Below are 22,369 nucleotides of genomic sequence, written 5' to 3'. Positions count from 1 at the left end.
TAACCAGTTGGCTAATAATTATGAACAGTTACCTAAAGAATCGTCAAAAAAAACACTTGTCTAAAGCAGTGCGATTTATTAAGTTTTATATTTATATGTGTGGATGTATTAAGGGCAAGTTAAAATGAAACTTTTCTAGAAAGTATAAATTAAGACAAGACAAACGGTAAACAATAGCATGATTAGGCTGGCACAATCACCAAAAGAGCTCATGTGTTGTCCAGCTTATCATCTTTTTGTGTTTTGCCGCTTAAATTAACCATCCTGTCCACAATTGATAAAGTCTAGCGATATCTGTTTATCAACTATGCATATAAAAGAGAAACATGTAAAATTTTATACATATCTAGATCTCTCTTTAGATAATAACCCTACGTTCGATGATGACTTGATTAATCACAAGAGAAGATAATTACAATAGGCTGTTTAGATATACTTCTATGAATCTCGACAAGTTAGCTCGTGTTTTAAATTATGATACTTTTATAGAATGAATCTGACTGCAGATTGAACCTGTTGTGAGTTTTAATGGGTTATTTCTATTTCTGTCTGATCCTGTCTTGTTTCTGTTTGCCTCTCCTTCCAGTGGCGGAGCCAGGATGGCCCATGGACAGGTGCTGGCCCAATAGGCAGTGCTGAGCTAATAAAAATTTAACTGAATTCTAGTCTTTTGGGCCTACTATCACACATATTTATCTTTAGTTCACTGGGCTAGGCCCGTGCTGTAGCACCCCCAGCACGGGCCCTGGCTCCGCCCCTGTCTCCTTCTGGTTTGTCCCGACTTCCCTTTCGCCTTTTTCACCTCGATGTACCCCCTCCACTCCTTATATAGCCGGGTTGGGGAAGTGTAATATATTCGGAGTCTCAGATTATGTTATTTAAAGAATTCTTTACTAATCTAGGGATAATTTCCGTATAAAACATAACAAACTATTTAGAATATCCGTACATATCTTATTTATCTTACGGCGATTATTAAAATTACCGCACAAAATAATGAATATACGTACAATGTTACTCTATCCAAATGATATATTATATTTCTAGTAAATCGTTAATTATTAAATCCTTATCGCATCCTATTTTTAAATTTAATGCAGTGACATATTGACATACTACTACAGCAGGTGAACAGGATGCATACCAAATACTCGAACCATATGTGGCCTCCATTCTTCTTTTGTTCAGTGCTTCTGTAATACGATCATCAATGCATATGGAACTATCAATACATACGTCGTTATAGAAACAAAGTTTATCAACTAAAATAATCAGAGTTGTTTTTTAACAATGAAAATATGCAAATTTTATCATAGTACACTAAACTTTCGTGGTATTAGCCATTTTACATCGAACTTATCCTAATTGGGTGATAGACACCGCAAATTTTTGCCACAGAATATTAAAGTCATTAAAATACAATATCTGACTAAGGTAGATGAGAGAAGGTGCATGAAAATCCATCTTGCCCTCAGGTAGTTGGGGCCACCATCAAATGTACAATATCTTCTTGTTTTCCTTTATTTTCTTGTAGGGTCCATGTGTCATAGTGAGCGAGGATGCTCGTTTCCTATGGGTCCATGTGTCATAGAGTTCTTTCTCCTATGCCGTTCTTCTCACGAGATGGACGGTGATCACAGGTCGCCAGCCGCTGATCCTCCATCCGCAAAGAGAGAGGCTCGTCGGAGCATGCAGGCCGCCGTTTCCCCGCAAATGGTTGCGGCGCCCTGTGACAAATAACAACGATTTTGTAATGTTGCACAGCTAAATACGCAACGGTGTGAAATGCTTCTTCCGTCTCAAAATATATGACGTTTTAAAATTATGTATAAGTATTAAGTTGAATGATAAAATAATTATCTTATTATCTTTTAATACTATTTATTGCGTGAGAAATAAAACTTACCTGGAGAAGGAAGTTATTTAATAGAAAGATAAGATTAAAAAATTATAGAAGAGGCTAAAATATCATATATTTTAAGATGGAGATAGTAGTTTAGTGTCTGTCGATGACAAAATTCGCCATGAAAATAATAACCAGAGTAGGACTCACTCTTTAGCAAGTGTGTAGCGATTTTAAGGACTTGGTGAGCCCGCAGGGGGACGGCATCCAAGAAAGCGGAAACGCAGAGGCAGCATTTGCGGCCAGCGTTTCCGAACTGTCCCATTTCTCCTCTTCTTTTGGATACATACGCATTTCTTTCGTCGAGTTTCTCTCACAAACTGCGTGTTGTTTAGTCCCGGAACCAAAAATAATTTAAACTAAAAAAAGCGGCACTGTTCGTGCCATGATTACGGTCGTGCTCACGATAGTCCGCTGGTGCCACGCCGCCGGTGAGGTTACCGTCACCTGCAGTTCCGTTCATTTTGCTGCTCTTGCTTCCTTCTCACTCTTTTCCTGCTGCCTGCCGGCTCTCAGCTGCATATCTATACGGACCCTACCATGAAATCGTAGCCTTGATATCGACGCAGATAATTCGAGGTTTTCTTTTTTTTTTTCTAACTTTTGTGCGAGTTTTTCTCCATTTGATGACCGGTGTCGGCAACTTTGTGCCATGCGTGTGCAAAGTGTTAGATCTTAAAACTTCACCTAATCAACATAATAGCTAGTCCTAGGATCAAACACCCTAAGTGCGGAAGCGTGATGTGTTTACCTGAGTTCGGTGACGCCATCTGATGATGGTGAAGTGGTTGCCGGCGTGATGAAGAGGCTCTACCGATGTAGTCGATCACCAGCACGTATTAGATGAAGAGGCGGCAGTAGCCTTCACCTTGTTTACTGCGTTCTCTTAGGATCGGATTAGAGTTGTGGGGGGGAGATCAGCCTAACATGCGAAAAACTAGTCACATGCCCTACGGGACTCCCCCCTGGTTTTTATCAAGCGCAGCACAAGGTGGGACCACCACCATTTGTTGGTTGGGGCTCCCGATCAGAGCGCATGGAGGGCAACGGTCCTCCTTTTATCTCGGTCACGTCAGGGATAAGGCCGAGATCAATTCCAACATTCTCCCCCTTGATCGAAAGGCTAACATCATAAGCCCATTCTTAATGAAATAGCACACCAAGGCAAAAGATTACAGCGGCTAATAAAATGCCACTGAAACCCAGAACCCATAGTACACTATTTCATCTTGAAATGGAAATTCATTATTCCTAATGGGAGTGGTTGGCATAATGGTCCTCTTATCCAGAATCATAGGCTTTCCAATAACCCCATGCCGGCAACATGATCACGAAAAATATGGGGTGGTAAGCCTTTAGTGAGCGGATCCGCAAGCATTGACTTAGTGCTTATATGCTTGACACTTATAGTTTGATCCTGGATTCTATCTTTCACAACGTGATACTTAATGTCGATGTGTTTGGCAGCACCACTCGACTTGTTGTTACTCGTATAGAAAACTGCGGGTTGATTATCGCAGTATAATGTGAGTGGTTTTACAATACTGTCGACCACTCTTAGTCCCGGGATAAAGTTCTTTAGCCATACAGCCTGCCCGGTAGCCTCATAACATGCCACAAACTCAGCTTGCATCGTTGAAGATGCTGTAAGTGTCTGCTTGGAGCTTTTCCACGAGATAGCTCCTCCAGCAAGGGTGAAGATATAACCTGATGTGGATTTCTTAGTGTCTACACACCCCGCAAAGTCTGCATCCGAATAACCAATGACTTCAAGGTTATCGGATTTTCTAAATATAAGCATGTAGTTCTTAGTGCCTTGCAAATAACGAAGGACTTTCTTAACGGCTTTCCAGTGGTCCGGTCCTGGATTTGATTGATATCTGCCAAGCATCCCGGTCACGAAAGCTAAGTCAGGGCGTGTACAAACTTGAGCATACATAATGCTTCCGACAGCTGAAGCATAAGGAACCGTCTTCATTTGATCAATTTCATATTGGTTCCTTGGACATTGATATGTCCCAAACTTATCGCCCTTAACAATAGGAGCAGGCGTGGCAGAGCACTTATGCATATTGTATTTCTTTAGTACTCTGTCAATGTATGCCTTTTGAGATAAACCTAATGTTCCTTTGGACCGATCTCGATGAATTTCAATGCCAAGAACATAAGAGGCCTCACCGAGATCCTTCATATCAAAATTAGAGGAAAGAAATCTCTTGGTCTCAAACAGCATATTCTTATCACTGCTGGCCAATAAGATATCATCCACATAAAGAACTAAGATGGTGAATTTCCCCCTTTTAAACTTTATATAAATGCAGTTATCAACTTCATTTTCTTTAAAGCCAAAATTTCTGATGACTTTGTCAAACTTGAGATACCACTGTCTAGACGCTTGTTTTAGACCATAAATTGATTTCTTAAGGCGACATCCCAAATGTTCGTTGTCTTTCATGACAAAACCTTCTGGCTGAGCCATGTAAACATTTTCTTCCAAGTCACCATTAAGGAATGCCGTTTTTACATCCATTTGATGCAGCTCTAAATCATAATGTGCTGTGAGCGCCATAATTATTCTGAAAGAATCTTTACTTGATACAGGAGAGAAAGTTTCATTATAATCGATTCCTTCTCTTTGCGAGAAGCCTTTAGCTACGAGCCTTGCTTTGAACCTTTCGATGTTCCCATTAGAGTCATGTTTTGTTTTGTAGACCCATTTACAGCCTACTGTTTTGGCTCCGTCAGGAATTTCTACTAGGTCCCATACATCATTATCGCTCATAGATTTTAATTCGTCATTCATGGCATTAAGCCACTCAGACGAATGCTTACTCATCATGGCTTCTTTATATGAGTTGGGATCTTCTGTCTTCCCTATGTCATTAACATCCTCATTCATATAAACGATATAATCGTTCGAGATGGCAGGTCTCCTGTCACGCTGTGATCTTCTGATCGGTTCATTATGCACTGCAGGACAAGGACTGGGTACTGCAGGGGACTGCTGAGGCTCATCGTTAGGTATATCATTAGGAATTTCAGAGACCTCAACAGGGGGTGTACTGACGTTAGTTTCTACTGAAGGTGCAACCACCTGAGGCACAGGGATGTGTGACTCTTGTATCAGTGGAGTAGGAACATAAACCCGTTTTTCTTCAAGATCAACTTCCCTTGGCTCCATATCCCCATTTTCAAGAAACACAGCGTGTCTTGTTTCTACGAACTTAGTGATCCTATCTGGACAGTAAAAACGATATCCCTTTGATCTTTCTGGATACCCGATAAAGTGACAACTAACTGTCTTAGGATCTAGTTTCCCAATGTGTGGATTAAAGACTTTAGCTTCAGCTGCACAGCCCCACACACGTAAATACTTTAAAGAGGGTTTTCTTCCAGTCCATAATTCATATGGTGTTTTTGGAACTGATTTACTGGGAACCCGATTAAGAATGTGTGTGGCTGTCTTAAGTGCCTCCATCCACAGTCCAACTGGTAAACTAGAATAGTTGAGCATACTTCGCACCATGTCCATAAGCGTGCGGTTGCGTCGCTCAGCTACCCCGTTTTGCTGAGGTTCACCAGGTGTAGAATATTGGGCTACTATACCATTTTCCTGAAGGAGTCTGGCAAAAGGACCAGGGATTTGCCCATATGTGGTATGCCTCCCATAATATTCTCCCCCGCGATCCAATCTCACTACTTTAATCTTCAGGTTGTGCTGATTTTCTACTTCAGCCTTAAATATCTTAAATTTATCGAGAGATTCAGATCGATCTTTAATGGGGTAGATATAGCCGTAACGGGAGAAATCATCAGTGAAGGTAATGAAAGAATCAAAACCGTCAACTGATATCACAGGAAAAGGACCACATATGTCCGTGTGAATTAATTCTAATAATCCTGTGCTTCGAGTGGCCCCTTTCTTTATTTGCTTAACGTATTTTCCTTTAATGCAATCTATGCAGTGGTCAGAGTCGGAGAAGTCTAAGGGTTGGAGAATCTCTTCCCTAATGAGACGCTCCATTCTCCCCCTCGAAATGTGGCATAAACGACAATGCCACAGTTTCGAAGAAGTCTCATTAATTGTACTTCTCTTTCTCTTATGGCTTACATCATAGATATTCATCGTCACAGGGGATTCATTAAGAGGAAGCATATAAAGTTTGTCTTGTCGGATGGCAAGACCAATAACATCTGAATTAAATTTAAGAATGCATTTATTGTCTCCGAAATTACAATGAAAACCATCATCATCTAACATCGAAACTGAAATGAGATTCCTCCTCATAGAAGGAACATAAACTACATTATTTAATCTAAGAGTGAAGCCATTATTAAGAACTAATGGAAGGGATCCGATAGCTTCAACTTGAGCTTCCTTCCCATTGGCCACTCTAAGACTTCGCTCCCCCTTTCTTAATGTTCTCGCGGTAAGGAATCCCTGTAAGGAGTTGGTAACGTGCACAGTGGCACCTGAGTCAATTCACCATGAATTAAGGGAAAAATCAGCATAAAGTGATTCATCAATGAATGTTATGAAATCATTACCCTTCTTTGCAAGCCACTTCAGGAAACCAACACAATCCTTTTGGTAGTGGTCCTTCTTGTGGCAGAAGTGGCATCCGTCATCTTTAGATTCTTGAGAGGCAGGAGCAGAAGGAGCAAATGCCTTGGGCGCCCTCTGTGCTGCCTTGTCGTGTTTAGCGACGAAATGCAACTTCTTTTTAGACTTGAAATCCCCTTGGAATTTTCTCTTATTCTTAGGGCTGCTTACTTGATTCACAAAATCTTTATTTTCAGCCCTCACCCTCTCTTCCTCTTGGACGCACATTGCAATCAAGTCGCTCATGCTCCACTTCTCTTTCTGAGTGTTGTAATTTATCTTAAAAGGAGTAAACTCAGGAGGGAGAGAGGTCATAATGAAGTGGACAAGGAAACTCTCAGAGATTTCCATATCCATGCCCTTGAGTTTGGCAGCCATATCTGTCATCATCATGATGTGTTCTCTTATGCCACCGGACCCATAATTATACTTAGTGTTGAGGAGCTTCTGAATCAGTGTGCTGGCATAAACCTTGGAGGTGCCTTTAAATTGCTCCTCCACAGATGCCAAGTACGTTTTAGCTTTTTCTGAGTTTGGGATTGCTCCCCTTATAGCATCTGATATTGAGTTCCTCATTATCATAAGAGACATGCGGTTGGACCGCTCCCACTTCTCAGAAAGTGCATCATAAGTTTTCTTTAATTCATCATAATTTTCCACGCCAATGGCAGGAGCTGTGGGAGCGTCAACCCTGAGTGCATAGTCCAGGTCTAAAACACCAAGGACAACAGTCACCTTAGCTTTCCAAGCAGGAAAATTATTGCCCGTGAGTTGCTCTATGCCGTCAATAGTGGCGGCAATAGAGGAAGCGTTAAGAGCTGAAGAGAAGAATTGTGCCTGATTAGTGAATTTATCATAAAAAAAAATAATAATAATTTGCACGAAAATAACCCTACGTTGGTCTGATTAAAATCATGCAAAAAAAAAAATAAAAAAAAATAAAACTCCAATCCGGATCACCGTTGGGCAGAAAACGGAAAAGAATTTAAATAAACACATAAAGATGGCACATAATTACAGTCAACTTTGGTCAGAAAGTAATTATGAACCTATATAAAATGATCGTAAAATTCTCCGGAAAAATTTTCCCGTTGGATCCAATTGAACCAGAGAATTAACAACAATATTTTATGCATTAATCATCATTAATTTTGGGCTAATTTCATTAGATATTCCAGTGCATAAATGAAAAAACGTTAGAAATCACTGGAAATTCCAAATAAATGGAAAAAGCCCAAAACATTAAAGAAAACGACCCAAGAAGGCTTTTCGGCCCAGCTTGGCCCATCAGCACGGCCTGGCCCAGAGGTTTTCGCGTGCACGCGCCGGCCCGGCCGAGGGCACGGCCCAGCTTCCGCGCGTGCGCTGGCCCGAGCGAGGGCGCAGCCCAGCCACCGCGAACGGCCCAATCTGCCTTCGCGCGCGCGCCGGCCCGGAGCTTTTCAGCCGTTCATCGCGATCGACGGCAGGCCGACAAAATCGCCCGGTATAAAAACCCCGTCGGCCGAAACCCTAACCCTAATTCATTTTCCTCTCTCTCTCCCCGAAAAAATCCGCCCGACCCGGAGCTCGTCGGCGACGAAAAACTTGGCCCGGCCGAGAGAGAGAGAGAGACGGCGCCGAGCGCGGCCGCCGGTCGCCCGAGAGAGAAGAGGGCAAAGGGCACCTCTGTTAGCCAAACCGCCGGAGCGCGCGTGCGACGGAGATCGCGCGCGCCTCCGTCGGTTGGTTTGCGGTGGAGCCCGGGAGGAGAGGGAGATGAGCGCGCGGCGAGAGGAGATCTCGTCCCACGGAGGAGGCGAGAACGGCCGGATGAACCGCGCGCGCACGAGGAAGATCCCGCCGGAGGAGAACTCCGACGGGCATGAACAGCCGGAGCCGTAAGTCCTCCCCCCCCCTTCTATTGCTTTGAGTTCTGAGTTAATTGGGCTTAGGGTTCGGGATTGTGGGGAAAAATTGGGGTTTAGGGTTCGGATTTGGGGGGGGAATTGGGGATTTCTTAGGGTTTTCTTAATCTCCCCAATTCCCCTCCTTCTAATTGCTTAATCCCACTTAATCCGAGCCTAATTGACCGAAACCCGACCCCCATGAACACATGAACACAATATAGAAGCTTAGTACATGAATAGATAAGCATAAGAGTCGCCTGATTGAGTTGACCCGAGGTCGATTAGAGCTAAAACACGTTAAACATAAACTAATTGACCTTAATCTCATACCAACAGCGCTAACTAATGTCCAATTAAGGCTCAAAACATCATAACCGAGCCGAATTGATTAATTTATGAAAGTGTATACAAGAATTCATCCTAATTTCATTAATCCGAGACATAAACATGAACTTGTGCATTGATCCGAGCCTAAAATTGAACTTAAATCGCATAATTTATCATCAATGTACTTAAACCGATCAAAATTGGAAACAATTGACCGCTAATTGGCGTCAACCGATCGTAATTCAACATGATTAAGACTAATTGGGTTTGATTAGGAACTAGGATGGCTCTGATGCCAAATGTTAGATCTTAAAACTTCACCTAATCAACATAATAGCTAGTCCTAGGATCAAACACCCTAAGTGCGGAAGCGTGATGTGTTTACCTGAGTTCGGTGACGCCATCTGATGATGGTGAAGTGGTTGCCGGCGTGATGAAGAGGCTCTGCCGATGTAGTCGATCACCAGCACGTATTAGATGAAGAGGCGGCAGTAGCCTTCACCTTGTTTACTGCGTTCTCTTAGGATCGGATTAGAGTTGTGGGGGGGAGATCAGCCTAACATGCGAAAAACTAGTCACATGCCCTACGGGACTCCCCCCTGGTTTTTATCAAGCGCAGCACAAGGTGGGACCACCACCATTTGTTGGTTGGGGCTCCCGATCAGAGCGCATGGAGGGCAACGGTCCTCCTTTTATCTCGGTCACGTCAGGGATAAGGCCGAGATCAATTCCAACACAAAGTCCATAGCTTTTTTCTTTTCTTCTCGAATCGTGCATGTCATCTTTACGTAGGAGCCATACTAATCTTCTTTGTATCGGTACACTTTTATCGGAGGTCTCCGAAGAGACGTGCAAAGTCCATAGCTAAGGTACAACTGGTTATCAACTCAATTATGTTAAAATTTAAATCATTTTCCTACCTCACCATGTTAAATCGTAGTCACATAGTTTTTTTTACTAACTTTGTTAGTGTTTTAAATGTATAGTGAGGTCATTATCTTTTTCGTACCTCGCTACGGCCTTCGCGGCTTTGTCAGTCAGCACTTGTCAAACTTTAACAGTGCTTACACAGATGCATATAAAGCGTCCGAAAAAAAAATAGATGCCATACAAAGCAGTAGTAGTAGAAGCATGCATGAATTGAAGACGTGTACATGCACGCCTTCAAATCCACGTACAAAGCTTCCAAAAAAAAAAATGACATACAAACCACTACTAGAAGCATGCATGAATATCTGTACATGGACGCCTTCACGTACCTACGCCCGTGTATACAAATCCACACACTACTCTTGTCCGTGCAAGAGGTATTATACATTTATATGTGTACATACAAAAGAGGCCCATAAAATGAAACACCAAATCTCTTCCCATCATAGACGTATAATTTTTATATAAATATTTAATCAGATAAAAATACATACCCAGCACTCTCTTCTCCCTTGTGGCGACGAGACCTCTACCTTCTCCTTTATCTCGCTCCGCTCTACTACCTCTACCACCTCTTGGCGAATCACATTCCACTGTAAACACCAACACTTCATCTGACACCGAGGCCCTTACCTGCTATCACTCACGCATATTTTCGTTAACTTGTTACATATGATTTAATTCATTTTTATCATAAATAGCCTTCTATGATACATAACCGCCATACCACCACCTCCCACCGCTAGCTATCCCTCCTTTCCTTCCTCTAGCTTACTAAACCAAACTTGAACAATGACCATCATTTTCAAATATCACATAAGTATCCAGCCAAACCCAACATGAAAAGTAGTATGAAAAGAGAAATAATTGAACAAGCCCCTGGTATAAATGGCATGCATTTGGTTCTATAGCTAGACTGTTCATCTCCTCCTTTTAACGGATGTAGACCTTCCTAGTTTTTTTTAAAAAAAGAAACGGAAAAGTGCACGCATAGATAATCACCGGTAAGTCCCCCGTGCACTCACCGGCAGGTGACCCGCCTCCTCCCGAGGCCCAACCCAAACCCCAGGCCCACCCCTCCCTGCACTGCCTCCTCCAACACCCTCTCTCTGGAACCGGGCCCCACGTCTCAGCCCCACGATACTCCAGGCCCGCCACGTCACCCCCACGCAATTAGCGACTAATTAACCCCGAATCGGAATACTAATTAGTAATTAGACTTAATTAATAAAAAATAAAGCGGAGCCGTTATTTCCATCTCCCACTTCTCTTTACCCCTCTCTGGAACCGGGCCCCCTCTCTCCGCACTGCCTCCTCCAACACCCTCTCTCTGGAACCGGGCCCCACGTCTCAGCCCACGATACTCCAGGCCCGCCACGTCACCCCACGCAATTAGCGACTAATTAACTCCGAATCGGAACACTAATCCGTAATTAGACTTAATTAATAAAAATAAAGCGGACCCGTTATTTCCATCTCCCACTTCTCTTTACCCCCTCCCTGCGTGTCCCCTCCCCTCTCGCCGAGCCATTCGATTTCTCTCCACCCCACCCCCACCCCCACCCCCACACGATTCGCCGCCGTTTCGCCGATTCCGGCAGCCGCCTAGGGTTTCAGGGCGAGCATCGCCGAAGGGGTAAGGCGGTGGGTGCGTCGCCCGGCGTCGTACACGGCGGCCGGAGGCGGAGGAGTGCCCCCTCGAGGAGGAAGAAGAGGAGGAAGTGGTGGTGGTTGTGGTAACGGTAGCTACCGAGCGGGTCTCCGGCGAGCGAGGTTCCTCTGGGCCGGCGGTGGCACGGTGGTCGATGAGGAGGTAGTGCGGCCGTGGGGGTGAAAAAGTGGCCGCGGCGGCGGAGGCGGACTGGCGGAGGCAGACATGTATTTCAGCAGGCTCGACGACTCGCCCATGTTCAGGAAGCAGGTGAGGGGACACTCTGGATCTCGGTTTCCTCGGTTCTGGGATCCTGCTTAGTGGCTTGGATGGGAGGCTGGTGTCAGGCGAGTGGGAGCGAAAAAAGGTTCCGGCGGGTGCAATGCTTGGCTCCGGTGGCTCCCGGATTGGGCTGCGGGTGTTTGCTTGGATCTGTCCTTGTTTTTGGGTTGTGCTGATGGGATTGAGCTGGGAGAGTCTGATCCTTTTCGGTGTAATTTCGTCTCGAATCATTTTGAATTGATAGTGCAGGACCTGCAGGTTTAACCCTTATCCGTTTTCTTTTTCACATGTGCATGTTTTTCAGTTTATTGTTTGTTTCGATGCGAATCAGATAGCACAGCTCGCTTGTCAATGTGTAAATTTGGCATGCATTGTGATAAGTTGGTGTACATTTTTGGGATTGTTTGATTCGTTTGTCGGTTGCGGGTTGTGTGATGTAAGGTTTAGTTTTGTCATGATTTGTACAGGTATGAGGAATATAATCCTAAATTATAAATTGTATGCAATTCGGCCAAAGGATGTGCCTTTGATTATACTCATCTCTTTTTTATAATAGAAATAGATTATTCCATTTCTGTGTGAAACATAGTATCAATGCAGTGAAACTTTGAGTCAACCTAACCTTTGTAAGTTTGTTGGGGATCTTGTGATTAAAATTTCAGTACTTGCTTTCTTTGGTTCATGAATACTCTTTATCTTGTTTCCCTTGCATTAATAGATGCAATCACTTGAAGAAGGTGCTGAATCTCTAAGAGAGAGATGCTTCAAGTTTCACAAAGGTTGCCGGAAATACACGTAAGTGGCCATTTGTGTCTTATTTAAGTGGCCTTTTTGGACTTACTAAACCTGATAGTTCCACCGCTGATTTGTGGATTCCATCGGACAGTAGGGGCTGGGCTCTAATTAACAGTGTTTCTCTAAGCCCTTCTCTTCTCCGTATTTTGTCCTTTTGTTTCAGGGAAGGACTAGGGGAAGCATATGATGGAGATATTGCTTTCGCAAGTTCACTTGAATCGTTTGGAGGGGGTCATAATGATCCAATCAGTGTTGCTTTTGGAGGTTAGTGATGTAATTCTCATTCAAATATATGTATTGAGCGTTGTTTTAGTTATGTTCTCTTTTATTTTGTGATATAAGCATGGCAAGTTCCTTTAGTTTTCATGCTTGTTGAAACTGAATAATTTGCTTGCGTCACCTTTTCTAAATTTCTTTGTCAGCAATGTTGTCCTTTCCGATTTCCAAATTGGTTGGTTCTCATGTAAATTACGACATTTACCTCCTTTTCAGGGCCTGTTATGACCAAATTTACAATTGCCTTGAGGGAAATCGGAACATACAAGGAAGTATTGCGCTCCCAGGTAGAACATTCGTATGTACATTGCTGTGGAAACATTCTTTCATCAAGAATGTTTTTATCAGTCACCGATCTTTCAGATATTGGCGCTAGATTATGTCTCATCCACTTGGCTCTGCAATACTACATTTAATAATGTTGTTTGACAATTACATGATTAAATTCATTCATGTATTTGTATCTAAATCATAGCCTAAGTTTCACCGATACGCGATACGTCGATACGGATACGGCGATCGCCCAAAAATAAGGATACGCCGATACGGCGAGTATATATAAATATATATATATTTTTTTGGCAAAAATGTAAATAATTGAATTCTGCGAGAATAAGATTGATATAAAACTGCAGGTGTTGAGAGGCAGCAACATAACATAATAAAATAGTTCAAAGTTCAAAGGCTAAAACATTACGACGTTAGTGCATCACATTACATAAGGATACAAGGTACAAAAGCCAAATATAATTACTCCACAAGAGCTAAATATGGGGGCTGTTCCATGAAGACCACCTCTTCACACTGAAGATCCTTCATCTTCAGTTATCATCACCTCAAATTCAGGCTCATCCAAACTGAGATTGGCAGCTTGAAGAATACCGACACCATCAAATGTCTCGAAGCCATCTCCCCCAACATCCCACATTTGGGATGGCCCAGTTATATACTCATCAGAGCTCCTTGAAAGAAGACGCAAATTGTTATGCACGAACACTAAATCCTCAGCACGTTCAGGAGTGAGCCTATTTCTTCTCAGGCTATGGATAAAATTGTAGGTGCTCCAATTTCTTTCACAGCAAGAAGAAGAGGATGGCTGTCCAAGCAGCTTAAAAGCTAATGCTTTCAGCTCTGGAGTTCTAGAACCATAAGTGCCCCACCATTGTTGTGGATCAAAATGGGCTCTGTCCTCGATTGAATCAGGAACACCAAAGATGCCTCTTTTTTGAGAATAATCAGCAAATTGTTGCTTAATTTTTCTCAAGTCCTCTGCAATGGGAAAAAACTTTCTAAAGCAGTTGTTCCTCTCTTCTGAAATTTCAGGATCTGTATGGGGGGCTTCACGGTTAGGATCTTCAGCAAGCCACTGATCAGTATAGTACCTATAATTACAAATAACCAACCAGTAAGAGAAGAAAGAATTAAATAGCAAGGTAAAAAGATGAGTTCAAGAAATAGAAGCCAAGAAGACAGATTTAGTCTGTACCTTGGATTAAGGGAGTGTGCCAAACAATGGAGAGGAGTATTGCTTTTGAGCCACCGATCCTGTAATATGCGATTGACAATCTCATAGAAGGCAGATTCTTCATATAAACCCTTTCCTTCTTTCCGGTAAATAAAAACTTTCACCTTCTCTATCATGCTGTCCCACATCTCATATATCAAGTGGAGGCACGGCTTGTCAGTGTCAGCTGCCCGCAGCATTGAGTAAATGGGCTCAGTGAAAGCAATGATGTATTTCACATTATCCCACCAAGTTTCATCAAGTAACTTCCCTCTCACAAAACCAGCCTTATCTTGATCATCTTCCCTATATGCAGTCCACCTGTCACTGATTACCATTTGCACTAGTGAATCCTTGAGAAGAAGAAACCTCTTCAACATGACAATGACAGATGCAAATCTTGTGTCAGCTATAGCAAGGAACTTAATCTTACTAAATGAATTGAACATTGACAATCTCATGCCATGATTCATGATAAAATTCTTAATCTGGACAGCATCAGCTGCAACATCACTTATCCATTGAAGTTCCGGATCTTCACCGCTCTTTGGAGCACATATGTTCTTCAATGCCAAGTTCAGGGTGTGAACAACACAGGGAGTCCAGAAGATGTTATTGTACTTCGCTTCAATAATCAAACCAGCACCCTTGCAATTTGCAGCATTGTCTGTAATCACCTGGACCACATTCTTTGACCCAACCTTTTCAATGATCTCAATCAATAGACCAGCAATGTACTCCTTGGTCTTCACCTTTCCTTCAGTGTTTTCGCATTTCAAGAACATCGGACCACTCTCTGTTATAGCTAAGAAGTTTATCAGGGGCTGCCTCTGTGAATCAGTCCAGCCATCAGCTGCAATACTCACCCCTTTTGAGGACCATGTGCTCTTGATGGGTTCAAGCAGCCTATCCACATTGGCCTTCTCTTGCTGCAGAAGAGTTGTCCTCAGCTTGTTGATTCCTGGAGGCACATACCCACCCATGTCGTGGGTTGCAACAAAATTGAATGCAGCTCGATAGTTTGGGTTTCTCGCCATGTTGAAAGGAATACCTACAAATCCAAAGAGACGAATCATGTTAGCAGCTAATAATCAAATTGTAATTAGAATTGGAACTTGAGACTTGAGAGTGAGAAAAAACAGTAGAGCGGCGAACCTCCAGTGTAGAACATTCTTGCAATAATAGCATCAGCCATTTGTCGAAGTTCAAGGTGGAAACTTTCCAGAATACATGTTTGCTTCTTCTTCTTGGATGCCTTCGTCGACAATGGGAGCTGCACCGGCATGGGAGCACTCCTCTGTGTGCTCGCTTCAGTCGTTGCTTTAGCTGCACCTTCTTCCCTACGAAATTGCTCAACCATCTCTGGTGTCGCAACAGAACATATTGATGTGCCTTGGTTCGGCACCTTGAACAGATGTACTCTCACTCTAGAATAACTCCCAGGGATAATGTGACCACAATATAGGCATTCAGATCTTGCATTACCACCGGAAGCACCATTCTTCTGAAGCACTTTAACATGCCTCCACAAAGGAGTTTTGCGCAATCTTTCTTCATCAACAACATTACTGTCACTAGCAGCAGCTTGCGCACTAGAGGATGCTGAGCTTTCTCTTGCCATCTACAACGAAAAGCAAAACATGAAAAAGACTTAGGGTCTTGTCCACTGGAGATTGACGAACGGTGACTTCTGACCTGTTTCCTTCCACCAAGAAGGAGAGGATCTAGAGGAATGAGAAGGCAAGGAACTCACCATGGCCAGCGATTTGGATCTCACGTGTTGACGGATTCGTGATGTGGCGGCTTCGGCTCCAGGCCGCCACGCTCGCTCCCGGCGGCGTGCGTGCTCCCAGCACTGCAGGAGAGAGAGAAACAGAACTGTGGTGAGGTGTTTTAGGGTTGGAAGAGCAATGTGCCGATGTATTGGGCTTTGAAATGAGCTGTCTGGCCAAACGTATCGGCTGGAAGTATCGCGCCGTATCACAAACGTATCACGAATTATTGAATTTGTTTTTAAATAGCAATTTGCTGATACTTTCCAATACCTGTATCGCGCCGTATCGCTGTATCCCGCCGTATCAGATACAGGTACGGTGGCCTCCTTGACGTATCGGTGATACTCTGATCATAGCTCTGTGCATTCATCACCGAGAATGGAACTAATCCTATTTTATTAGGTGTTACAAACTTGCGCTTACACTTCCACTTTAGGTGGTATAACTGATTATACACTGTTCTGACTGTTCTGATAGGTTGAGCATATGCTAAATGACAAGTTGCTCCAGTTTGTAGACATTGATTTGCATGAAATGAAGGTATTGGTATATTTTTTTATTAACATTGAATATGCAAAATGCATACTTGGAATATGGTGCTAATTTGATTACACTTGTGCAGGATGCTCGGAAGCGTTTTGACAAGGCTAGCCTTCTTTATGACCAGGTAATACTGTTTTGATGCTATTTCAAAATGGCCATACAAACAGATTCCAAAACCTGTTTAATGGCTTATTGTGGTAGAAATGATCGATTGTTCCATTTGCTTTACCGGCCAACATAATATCCCACTTGCACCGGAAGGATCTGTTGGCCAATTATGTATATGTGTTATTTTTATTGCCCTCCAGCTTCTGACTTCTAACCGATAAGTGAAGTAATCTAGGGTGAGCAGACTCTGCTATTTGTTTCATGGGGCTAATTTGTAGCTTCTTTATTTTCTTTCTGCTATGTGCCATTATGCTTAGCATTTCACTTGATGGTGCATTTTTAACAAAAATCAAGTTGGTTTTTAGCAAGTCTGTTACGGACTTTTATTTGTTTTTCTTCTCACCCAGGCTCGTGAGAAGTACTTATCCTTGAAGAAAGGTACACGGACTGATGTAGCAACTGCAGTAGAGGATGTAAGTTTACCTTGACCTTATTGAGCATCTTCCCAAAGGTAGGGTTACTTCCTGCCACTAACTTGTTTGCAACATAATCAGGAGCTCCACAGCGCCAGATCTTCATTTGAGCAAGCTCGTTTCAATCTGGTACATGCACTGATCCTTGTCACTGTTCAGGATTCTTATTTACACGGTTGCCATTCCTTTGTTTGTCTTATCTGTGTTTATACTCAGGTGACCGCACTTTCAAATATCGAGGCAAAGAAAAGATTTGAATTTTTGGAGTCTGTTAGTGGGACAATGGATGCGCATCTTCGTTATTTCAAACAAGTACAGTCTTGTCATTGTTTTCATATTGACATTTCTAGGTTATGTACAGAAGTGATTCAAGCTTCCTCTGTTGCTATTTCTTCAGGGATACGAACTACTACATCAGATGGAACCATATATCAATCAAGTAACTCTTTTACCCATGACAATTCTTTTCATATTGTTTCTAGTGTTCTAGTTGAATGTTTCTTATAGTGATTTGCTTTGTTGATATCACAAATGTCCCGCTTAATTGATGCTCCAACACGTCCTGCCAATGATGCACCATCAATTAGCCTTACCTTTATATCACACATAACTTCTGTTGGTGTTCAGCTTCAAGATATTGACTTCTTTAGACCTTTTAATCCCTGTAATTTAGCTGTTAGGGGGTTCTGGTCCATTTGCTACATTGCTGATCCTTTTGGGAATCACCTTCAGAACTTTTTGTTTGTTTATGACTCCATGAAGTACAAAGCGGCACCCTTGGTTACTGAAATCTCTAATTGTTCATGTAGCTGTAACCCCCCCTCCAAAGAAAAAAAAAACCCTCCTTCATTCTGAGGCTGACAAAGGCTGTTTCTGTTAACGCATCACCTTTTTTTTGCAGGTTCTTGCTTATGCACAGCAATCAAGAGAAAGGTCTAACTATGAGCAAGTTGCTCTTATTGAGAGAATGCAAGAGTTCAAACAGCAAATTGATCGGGAAAGTCGATGGTCACCAAATGGCATGCATGACTCCCCTAACGGGGATGGAATACAAGCAATTGGTAGAAGTTCACATAAGATGATTGAGGCAGTGATGCAATCAGCTTCAAAGGGCAAGGTAACACATACTGGTTGAATCTGATGCTGATATTCATGCATGCACGATGGTGTAGTTTCAACTTTCAACTAGGAAAAGCATGTTATACTGAAAAGTAAGTACCTATTTTCAGGTTCAGACTATTCGGCAAGGCTATCTTTCTAAGAGATCTTCAAACTTGAGAGGTGACTGGAAAAGGAGGTTCTTTGTCCTTGACAGTCGAGGAATGTTGTATTATTATCGCAAGCAGAACTGTAGATCATCTGTAGGTCCCCCACCCCCAACACTTTATAATAATACTGATCTGACATTATATTTTTCATACTTAAGGCGTGTTTTAGTTAATACTATTTCATCATTTTTTTCTATTTTGATTTTGTAGAGTGGTTATCCTAACCAAAGAAGTACCACTCCCACCGAACATGGTTCTGGGCTGCTCAGCAGATGGTTCTCTTCTCATTATCATGGAGGCGTACATGACGAGAAATCTGTTGCACGCCATACAGTAAACTTGTTAACATCGACCATTAAAGTTGACGCAGACCAATCAGATCTACGGTTCTGCTTCAGAATAATTTCTCCCACAAAGAACTACACATTGCAGGTATGAAGCTTAAGCAGCCATTTTTATTTATGTTTTTCTTTAGGCAGAATGATGTTCTATGTAGCTGTTTAATAGACATAGTTGCCATATTGCTTTCTATCTAGTGACATGCACCTATAATTGGGCAGGCAGAGAGTGCAATGGATCAGATGGATTGGATAGAAAAAATTACTGGTGTCATTGCTTCTTTGCTGAGCTCCCAATCCCCTGAACGGGTTAGTGATGAATGACGCACATTGATTTATTTACATATCCGAATTTGATTTATATGGCACCTATACTTTGTTTACAGCGTCTTCTGCCGAGCCCTAAGGTCAGCGGCCATCATCGAACTGCCAGTGAAAGCAGTTCTTTCAGCAGCTCAACAGAACTTGAACACTCAATTAGTGAAGATTGCATGCTGGAAAAGAACTCAGGAAGTGGTTATTACGAGCATTCTGCTAGAGTTACGCAGCATCACCGAACCAGCATGATGAAATCTGATAAGCCAATCGACTTGCTTAGGAAAGTGGTTGGCAATAATAACTGTGCTGATTGTGGTGCTGCAGAGCCTGATTGGGCATCCCTGAACCTTGGAGTCCTTTTATGCATAGAGTGTTCTGGGGTACACAGAAATCTTGGTGTGCATATATCTAAGGTAAACAAGAAATTTTCTCTGCAATTTACATGTGCAGAAGTTCCACCGCACAACTGTAGAATTCAGATATATTGCTGGTTCTTCATTCATAATTTGTTGGGGTCTTGGATGATACTTGTGTATCTGTGCATGACCCTTGTGTATCTGTGCATGACCCTTGTGCTTTGTGCAAACCAGACACTGTAGGTGGCAATAGTTACATTTCTAGCTCTCTACTGTGGATTTGGTATGTTGTGATTGATGTCATCATTAATATGACTAGTGGACTGAACTTTACCTTGTATTGGCAGGTAAGATCCCTGACACTTGATGTCAGGGTTTGGGAGCCATCTGTAATAAATCTCTTTCAGTCATTAGGCAACACATTCGCCAACACTGTCTGGGAAGAATTGTTATCTTCGTCAAGCTGTACTGACCATGGTGATATTTCAAGGTAGCATTGGTGCTGTTTGTAACAGCTAGGGGTACAAAAGTTGTAGAATTACTATCCTTTTATTATCATGCATTTAACTTGCAAATTCCACTGGTATGCAGGGCTGATGAATTAGAAAATAAATCACATACCTTTGCAGTCAGCAAGCCTAAACAATCTGATCCTATTGCAGTGAAAGAGAAATTTATTCATGCCAAGGTACTTCATAGTTTGTCTGTTGCTTCTGTCTATTCTATTTTTTCAACAAACAATTATCAATCACTGATCAGCAATGAGATTGCGAATTCATGAATAGCAAATGATGTGGTATAAACAACATCAGTTGATTATATATGTTCGTAGGAAATGGCCATGAAACCTGAAGTGCATTGTATTGGCCATGATGTATAATGCCTCATCAACTGTCTTTGCTGAAAAAAGAAGAAAGCTGATAGATATTTTTTCTTTGCTATTAACTGTTGATTATTGTTTTCTTAAATATTCCAGTATGCTGAAAAAGATTTTGTGCGGAAGCATAATTTGGATGAGATTCAGCTAGCACAACAGATGTGGGATAATGTAAGTTCAAACAACAAGAAGGGGATGTACAGTCTGATTGTGGGGTCAAATGCCGATGTAAATTTTACTTACGGACAGACATCATTTAATTCGGCTTTGACTCTTGGAAAAGCTCTCCTTCTACAAGAGCAACCAGCTTCGCCATCAAATGGAAGTTCTAGATATTTTGATCGCAATCCGCTTGTGAAGGATTCTCCCGACGACTCTATTTCTCCTGCCAGCACAAGTGCTCGTATAGACGAACTGGATGACTGTGTTGAGGGATTGTCTTTGCTTCATCTAGCATGCCGCGTTGCAGACCTGGGCATGGTTGAGCTACTCTTGCAGTATGGCGCCAATATAAATTCTACAAATTCAAGAGGGCGGACACCACTTCATCACAGCATCATGAAAGGAAGACATTTGTACGCCAAGCTGCTACTTTCCAGGTATACAGATGTTATCATGTTGGCTGTAGATTATCAGAAAATTGGAAAGTTTAAGAAACTACAAATTTGTGGAGATTCTAAGTTACCAGCTCAACTTTCTGTGCAGGGGGGCTGATTCTCAAGCCACGGACCAAGATGGTAGAACAGCATTGCAGTATGCAATTGACAGTGGAACAATAGATGATGAAGAGATCCTTGTTTTGTTAGAGGGCACAAGTAGATAAATCATGTAGGCAGTCAAGTCTTGCGTTCTGCAGCAGCTTGTGCCTTGGTGCTGCCCTGCTGCTCTGCAGCCAGTTGGCACAGCTCCAAGTATGTCTTGATGATATTCTCAGTTTGTTTCCAGAGAAAGTTATAGTTTTCTAGGGCTGTCTGCGGTTTTGGCCTCGTTTTAGGATTAATGATCCCCCTATTTATCGTGGATGCAGTTTGCAAGCTTTTGGATTTTGTTTGCAGATGATGCATTGTAAGTTTGTACATTCGGAAGTGGCTGCCCTTCTTATGACAGATGTACATATAGCTTTGTATCACCATAATTTATGCAAGCATTAGATTGGCGAGAAATTCGGCTGTCCTGATCCATCTGATACAAAAATATGAATGCGTACGACTTAAAACTATTGTTCCTGCTGTTTCTACCCTGCTGTTCTACATGTTGCTGGACAGCAAGTTGCTCTGAATCTGATAAGCGAGATAATACCACAACATGCCCGCATGCTGACACCCCTGCGATCATGCTTTGCCGCAGTGTTACTCACACACTATCACTGGCTGCTGAGCCACTCTGAACAAGGTCTTCAGCATGAACCGAGAGGACGCTATCATGCTACACTGCGCAGCCAAGGTGGCTGTTGATGACAGGTGACAAGAGAGTTCAGGACCCAGCTGCATGCCTGCCTGCATGAAATCCCTCTCCAAGGGCCGAGAACAAGTCCATGTCCATCGCCGATCAGACGTCGCTTTCACAGCCAGGGAAACTGAATCTTACGCAGATGCTCCGTACGCGTAGTGAGCAGGCATCCGGCGTCGCAGATGTCGATGCCAAAAGTTAATCGCAAAGGAACACGGCGCCGGTCGATCAGCTTGTTTGTTGGCCGCTTGGAGTCCGGAGCTGCACACATGCATGCGCCAAGCGTTCTTGTAATTAAGCTACCTGTACGAGCATAGCGTACAAGAACACGCTGAATTGCCAGCCGGTGTCTAGTCCAACGGTACCGCTAGATGAGAGAAAAAGGAAAGCGAATGTGATGAGTTGTTGCCTTTGGGGTTTGACTTCATGTTGTCACGTCGTAGATGTATACTTAGAATTTTGGTGGCTAATGAACCGTACGTACGTGTGTGTGTGCAGGAGTGAGAAGAAGAAAGATGCGTAGACGAGAGCGTCACCGGTTAAGATAGCAAGGAAGTTTATGTGATTATGTCAGTGTGCAATGAATCACAATAACCGAGAGTCCTGGTACATGCAAGGCCGAAAGCATACGGAGTACGGACTGAGATGAAGTTCTCTTGCCAGTACGGTAGATATGGGAGGATCAGTGATTGATGGAGCATCGA

The 22,369-nt window shown here is 42.7% G+C and overlaps 2 protein-coding genes and 1 non-coding gene across 3 annotated transcripts; 1 reads left to right on the top strand and 2 right to left on the bottom strand.

Annotated features, from left to right (window-relative positions):
- Positions 1–6,098: 6,098 nt before the first annotated feature.
- Positions 6,099–9,452, bottom strand: LOC133897587 (uncharacterized). The gene is made up of 3 exons (XM_062338375.1): positions 9,108–9,452; positions 6,452–7,324; positions 6,099–6,344 (listed from the first exon to the last, which is right to left on the bottom strand). The coding sequence occupies exons 1-3, from the start codon at positions 9,124–9,126 to the stop codon at positions 6,298–6,300; spliced, it is 939 nt and encodes a 312-aa protein (XP_062194359.1). The 5' UTR covers positions 9,127–9,452; the 3' UTR covers positions 6,099–6,297.
- A 16-nt stretch (positions 9,453–9,468) lies between these two features.
- On the bottom strand, positions 9,469–9,571 carry LOC133898011 (U6 spliceosomal RNA). The gene has a single exon (XR_009906031.1). It is a non-coding gene; the product is annotated as a U6 spliceosomal RNA (small nuclear RNA).
- Positions 9,572–11,176: 1,605 nt separating this feature from the next.
- On the top strand, positions 11,177–21,379 carry LOC133896793 (ADP-ribosylation factor GTPase-activating protein AGD3-like). The gene is made up of 19 exons (XM_062337428.1): positions 11,177–11,573; positions 12,304–12,380; positions 12,544–12,644; positions 12,873–12,943; positions 16,413–16,475; positions 16,558–16,602; positions 16,994–17,059; positions 17,141–17,188; positions 17,276–17,371; positions 17,457–17,498; positions 17,961–18,176; positions 18,289–18,420; positions 18,538–18,759; positions 18,888–18,974; positions 19,052–19,396; positions 19,687–19,829; positions 19,931–20,027; positions 20,316–20,815; positions 20,922–21,379. Exons 1-19 carry the CDS (start codon positions 11,529–11,531, stop codon positions 21,037–21,039), a joined length of 2,514 nt encoding a protein of 837 aa, XP_062193412.1. The 5' UTR covers positions 11,177–11,528; the 3' UTR covers positions 21,040–21,379.
- Positions 21,380–22,369: the final 990 nt, after the last annotated feature.

The sequence above is a fragment of the Phragmites australis genome, chromosome 17 (genome assembly GCF_958298935.1).
Source record: "Phragmites australis chromosome 17, lpPhrAust1.1, whole genome shotgun sequence".
Taxonomy (NCBI): Eukaryota; Viridiplantae; Streptophyta; class Magnoliopsida; order Poales; family Poaceae; genus Phragmites; species Phragmites australis.
This window is presented reverse-complemented; position numbering and strand designations above follow the sequence as displayed.

What these genes read in the sequence shown, in the direction of transcription:
- LOC133897587 (XM_062338375.1), bottom strand. An exon ending in GAAGTGGCTTGCAAAGAAGG is followed by an intron (nt 6,345 to 6,451) that starts GTAATGATTTCA and finishes AACTCCTTACAG; the next exon opens with GGATTCCTTACCGCGAGAAC.
- LOC133896793 (XM_062337428.1), top strand. Translation starts at nt 11,529, where the DNA reads ATGTATTTCAGCAGGCTCGACGACTCGCCCATGTTCAGGAAGCAG. An exon ending in AAAGGTTGCCGGAAATACAC is followed by an intron (nt 12,381 to 12,543) that starts GTAAGTGGCCAT and finishes CTTTTGTTTCAG; the next exon opens with GGAAGGACTAGGGGAAGCAT. An exon ending in CTAGCCTTCTTTATGACCAG is followed by an intron (nt 16,603 to 16,993) that starts GTAATACTGTTT and finishes CTTCTCACCCAG; the next exon opens with GCTCGTGAGAAGTACTTATC.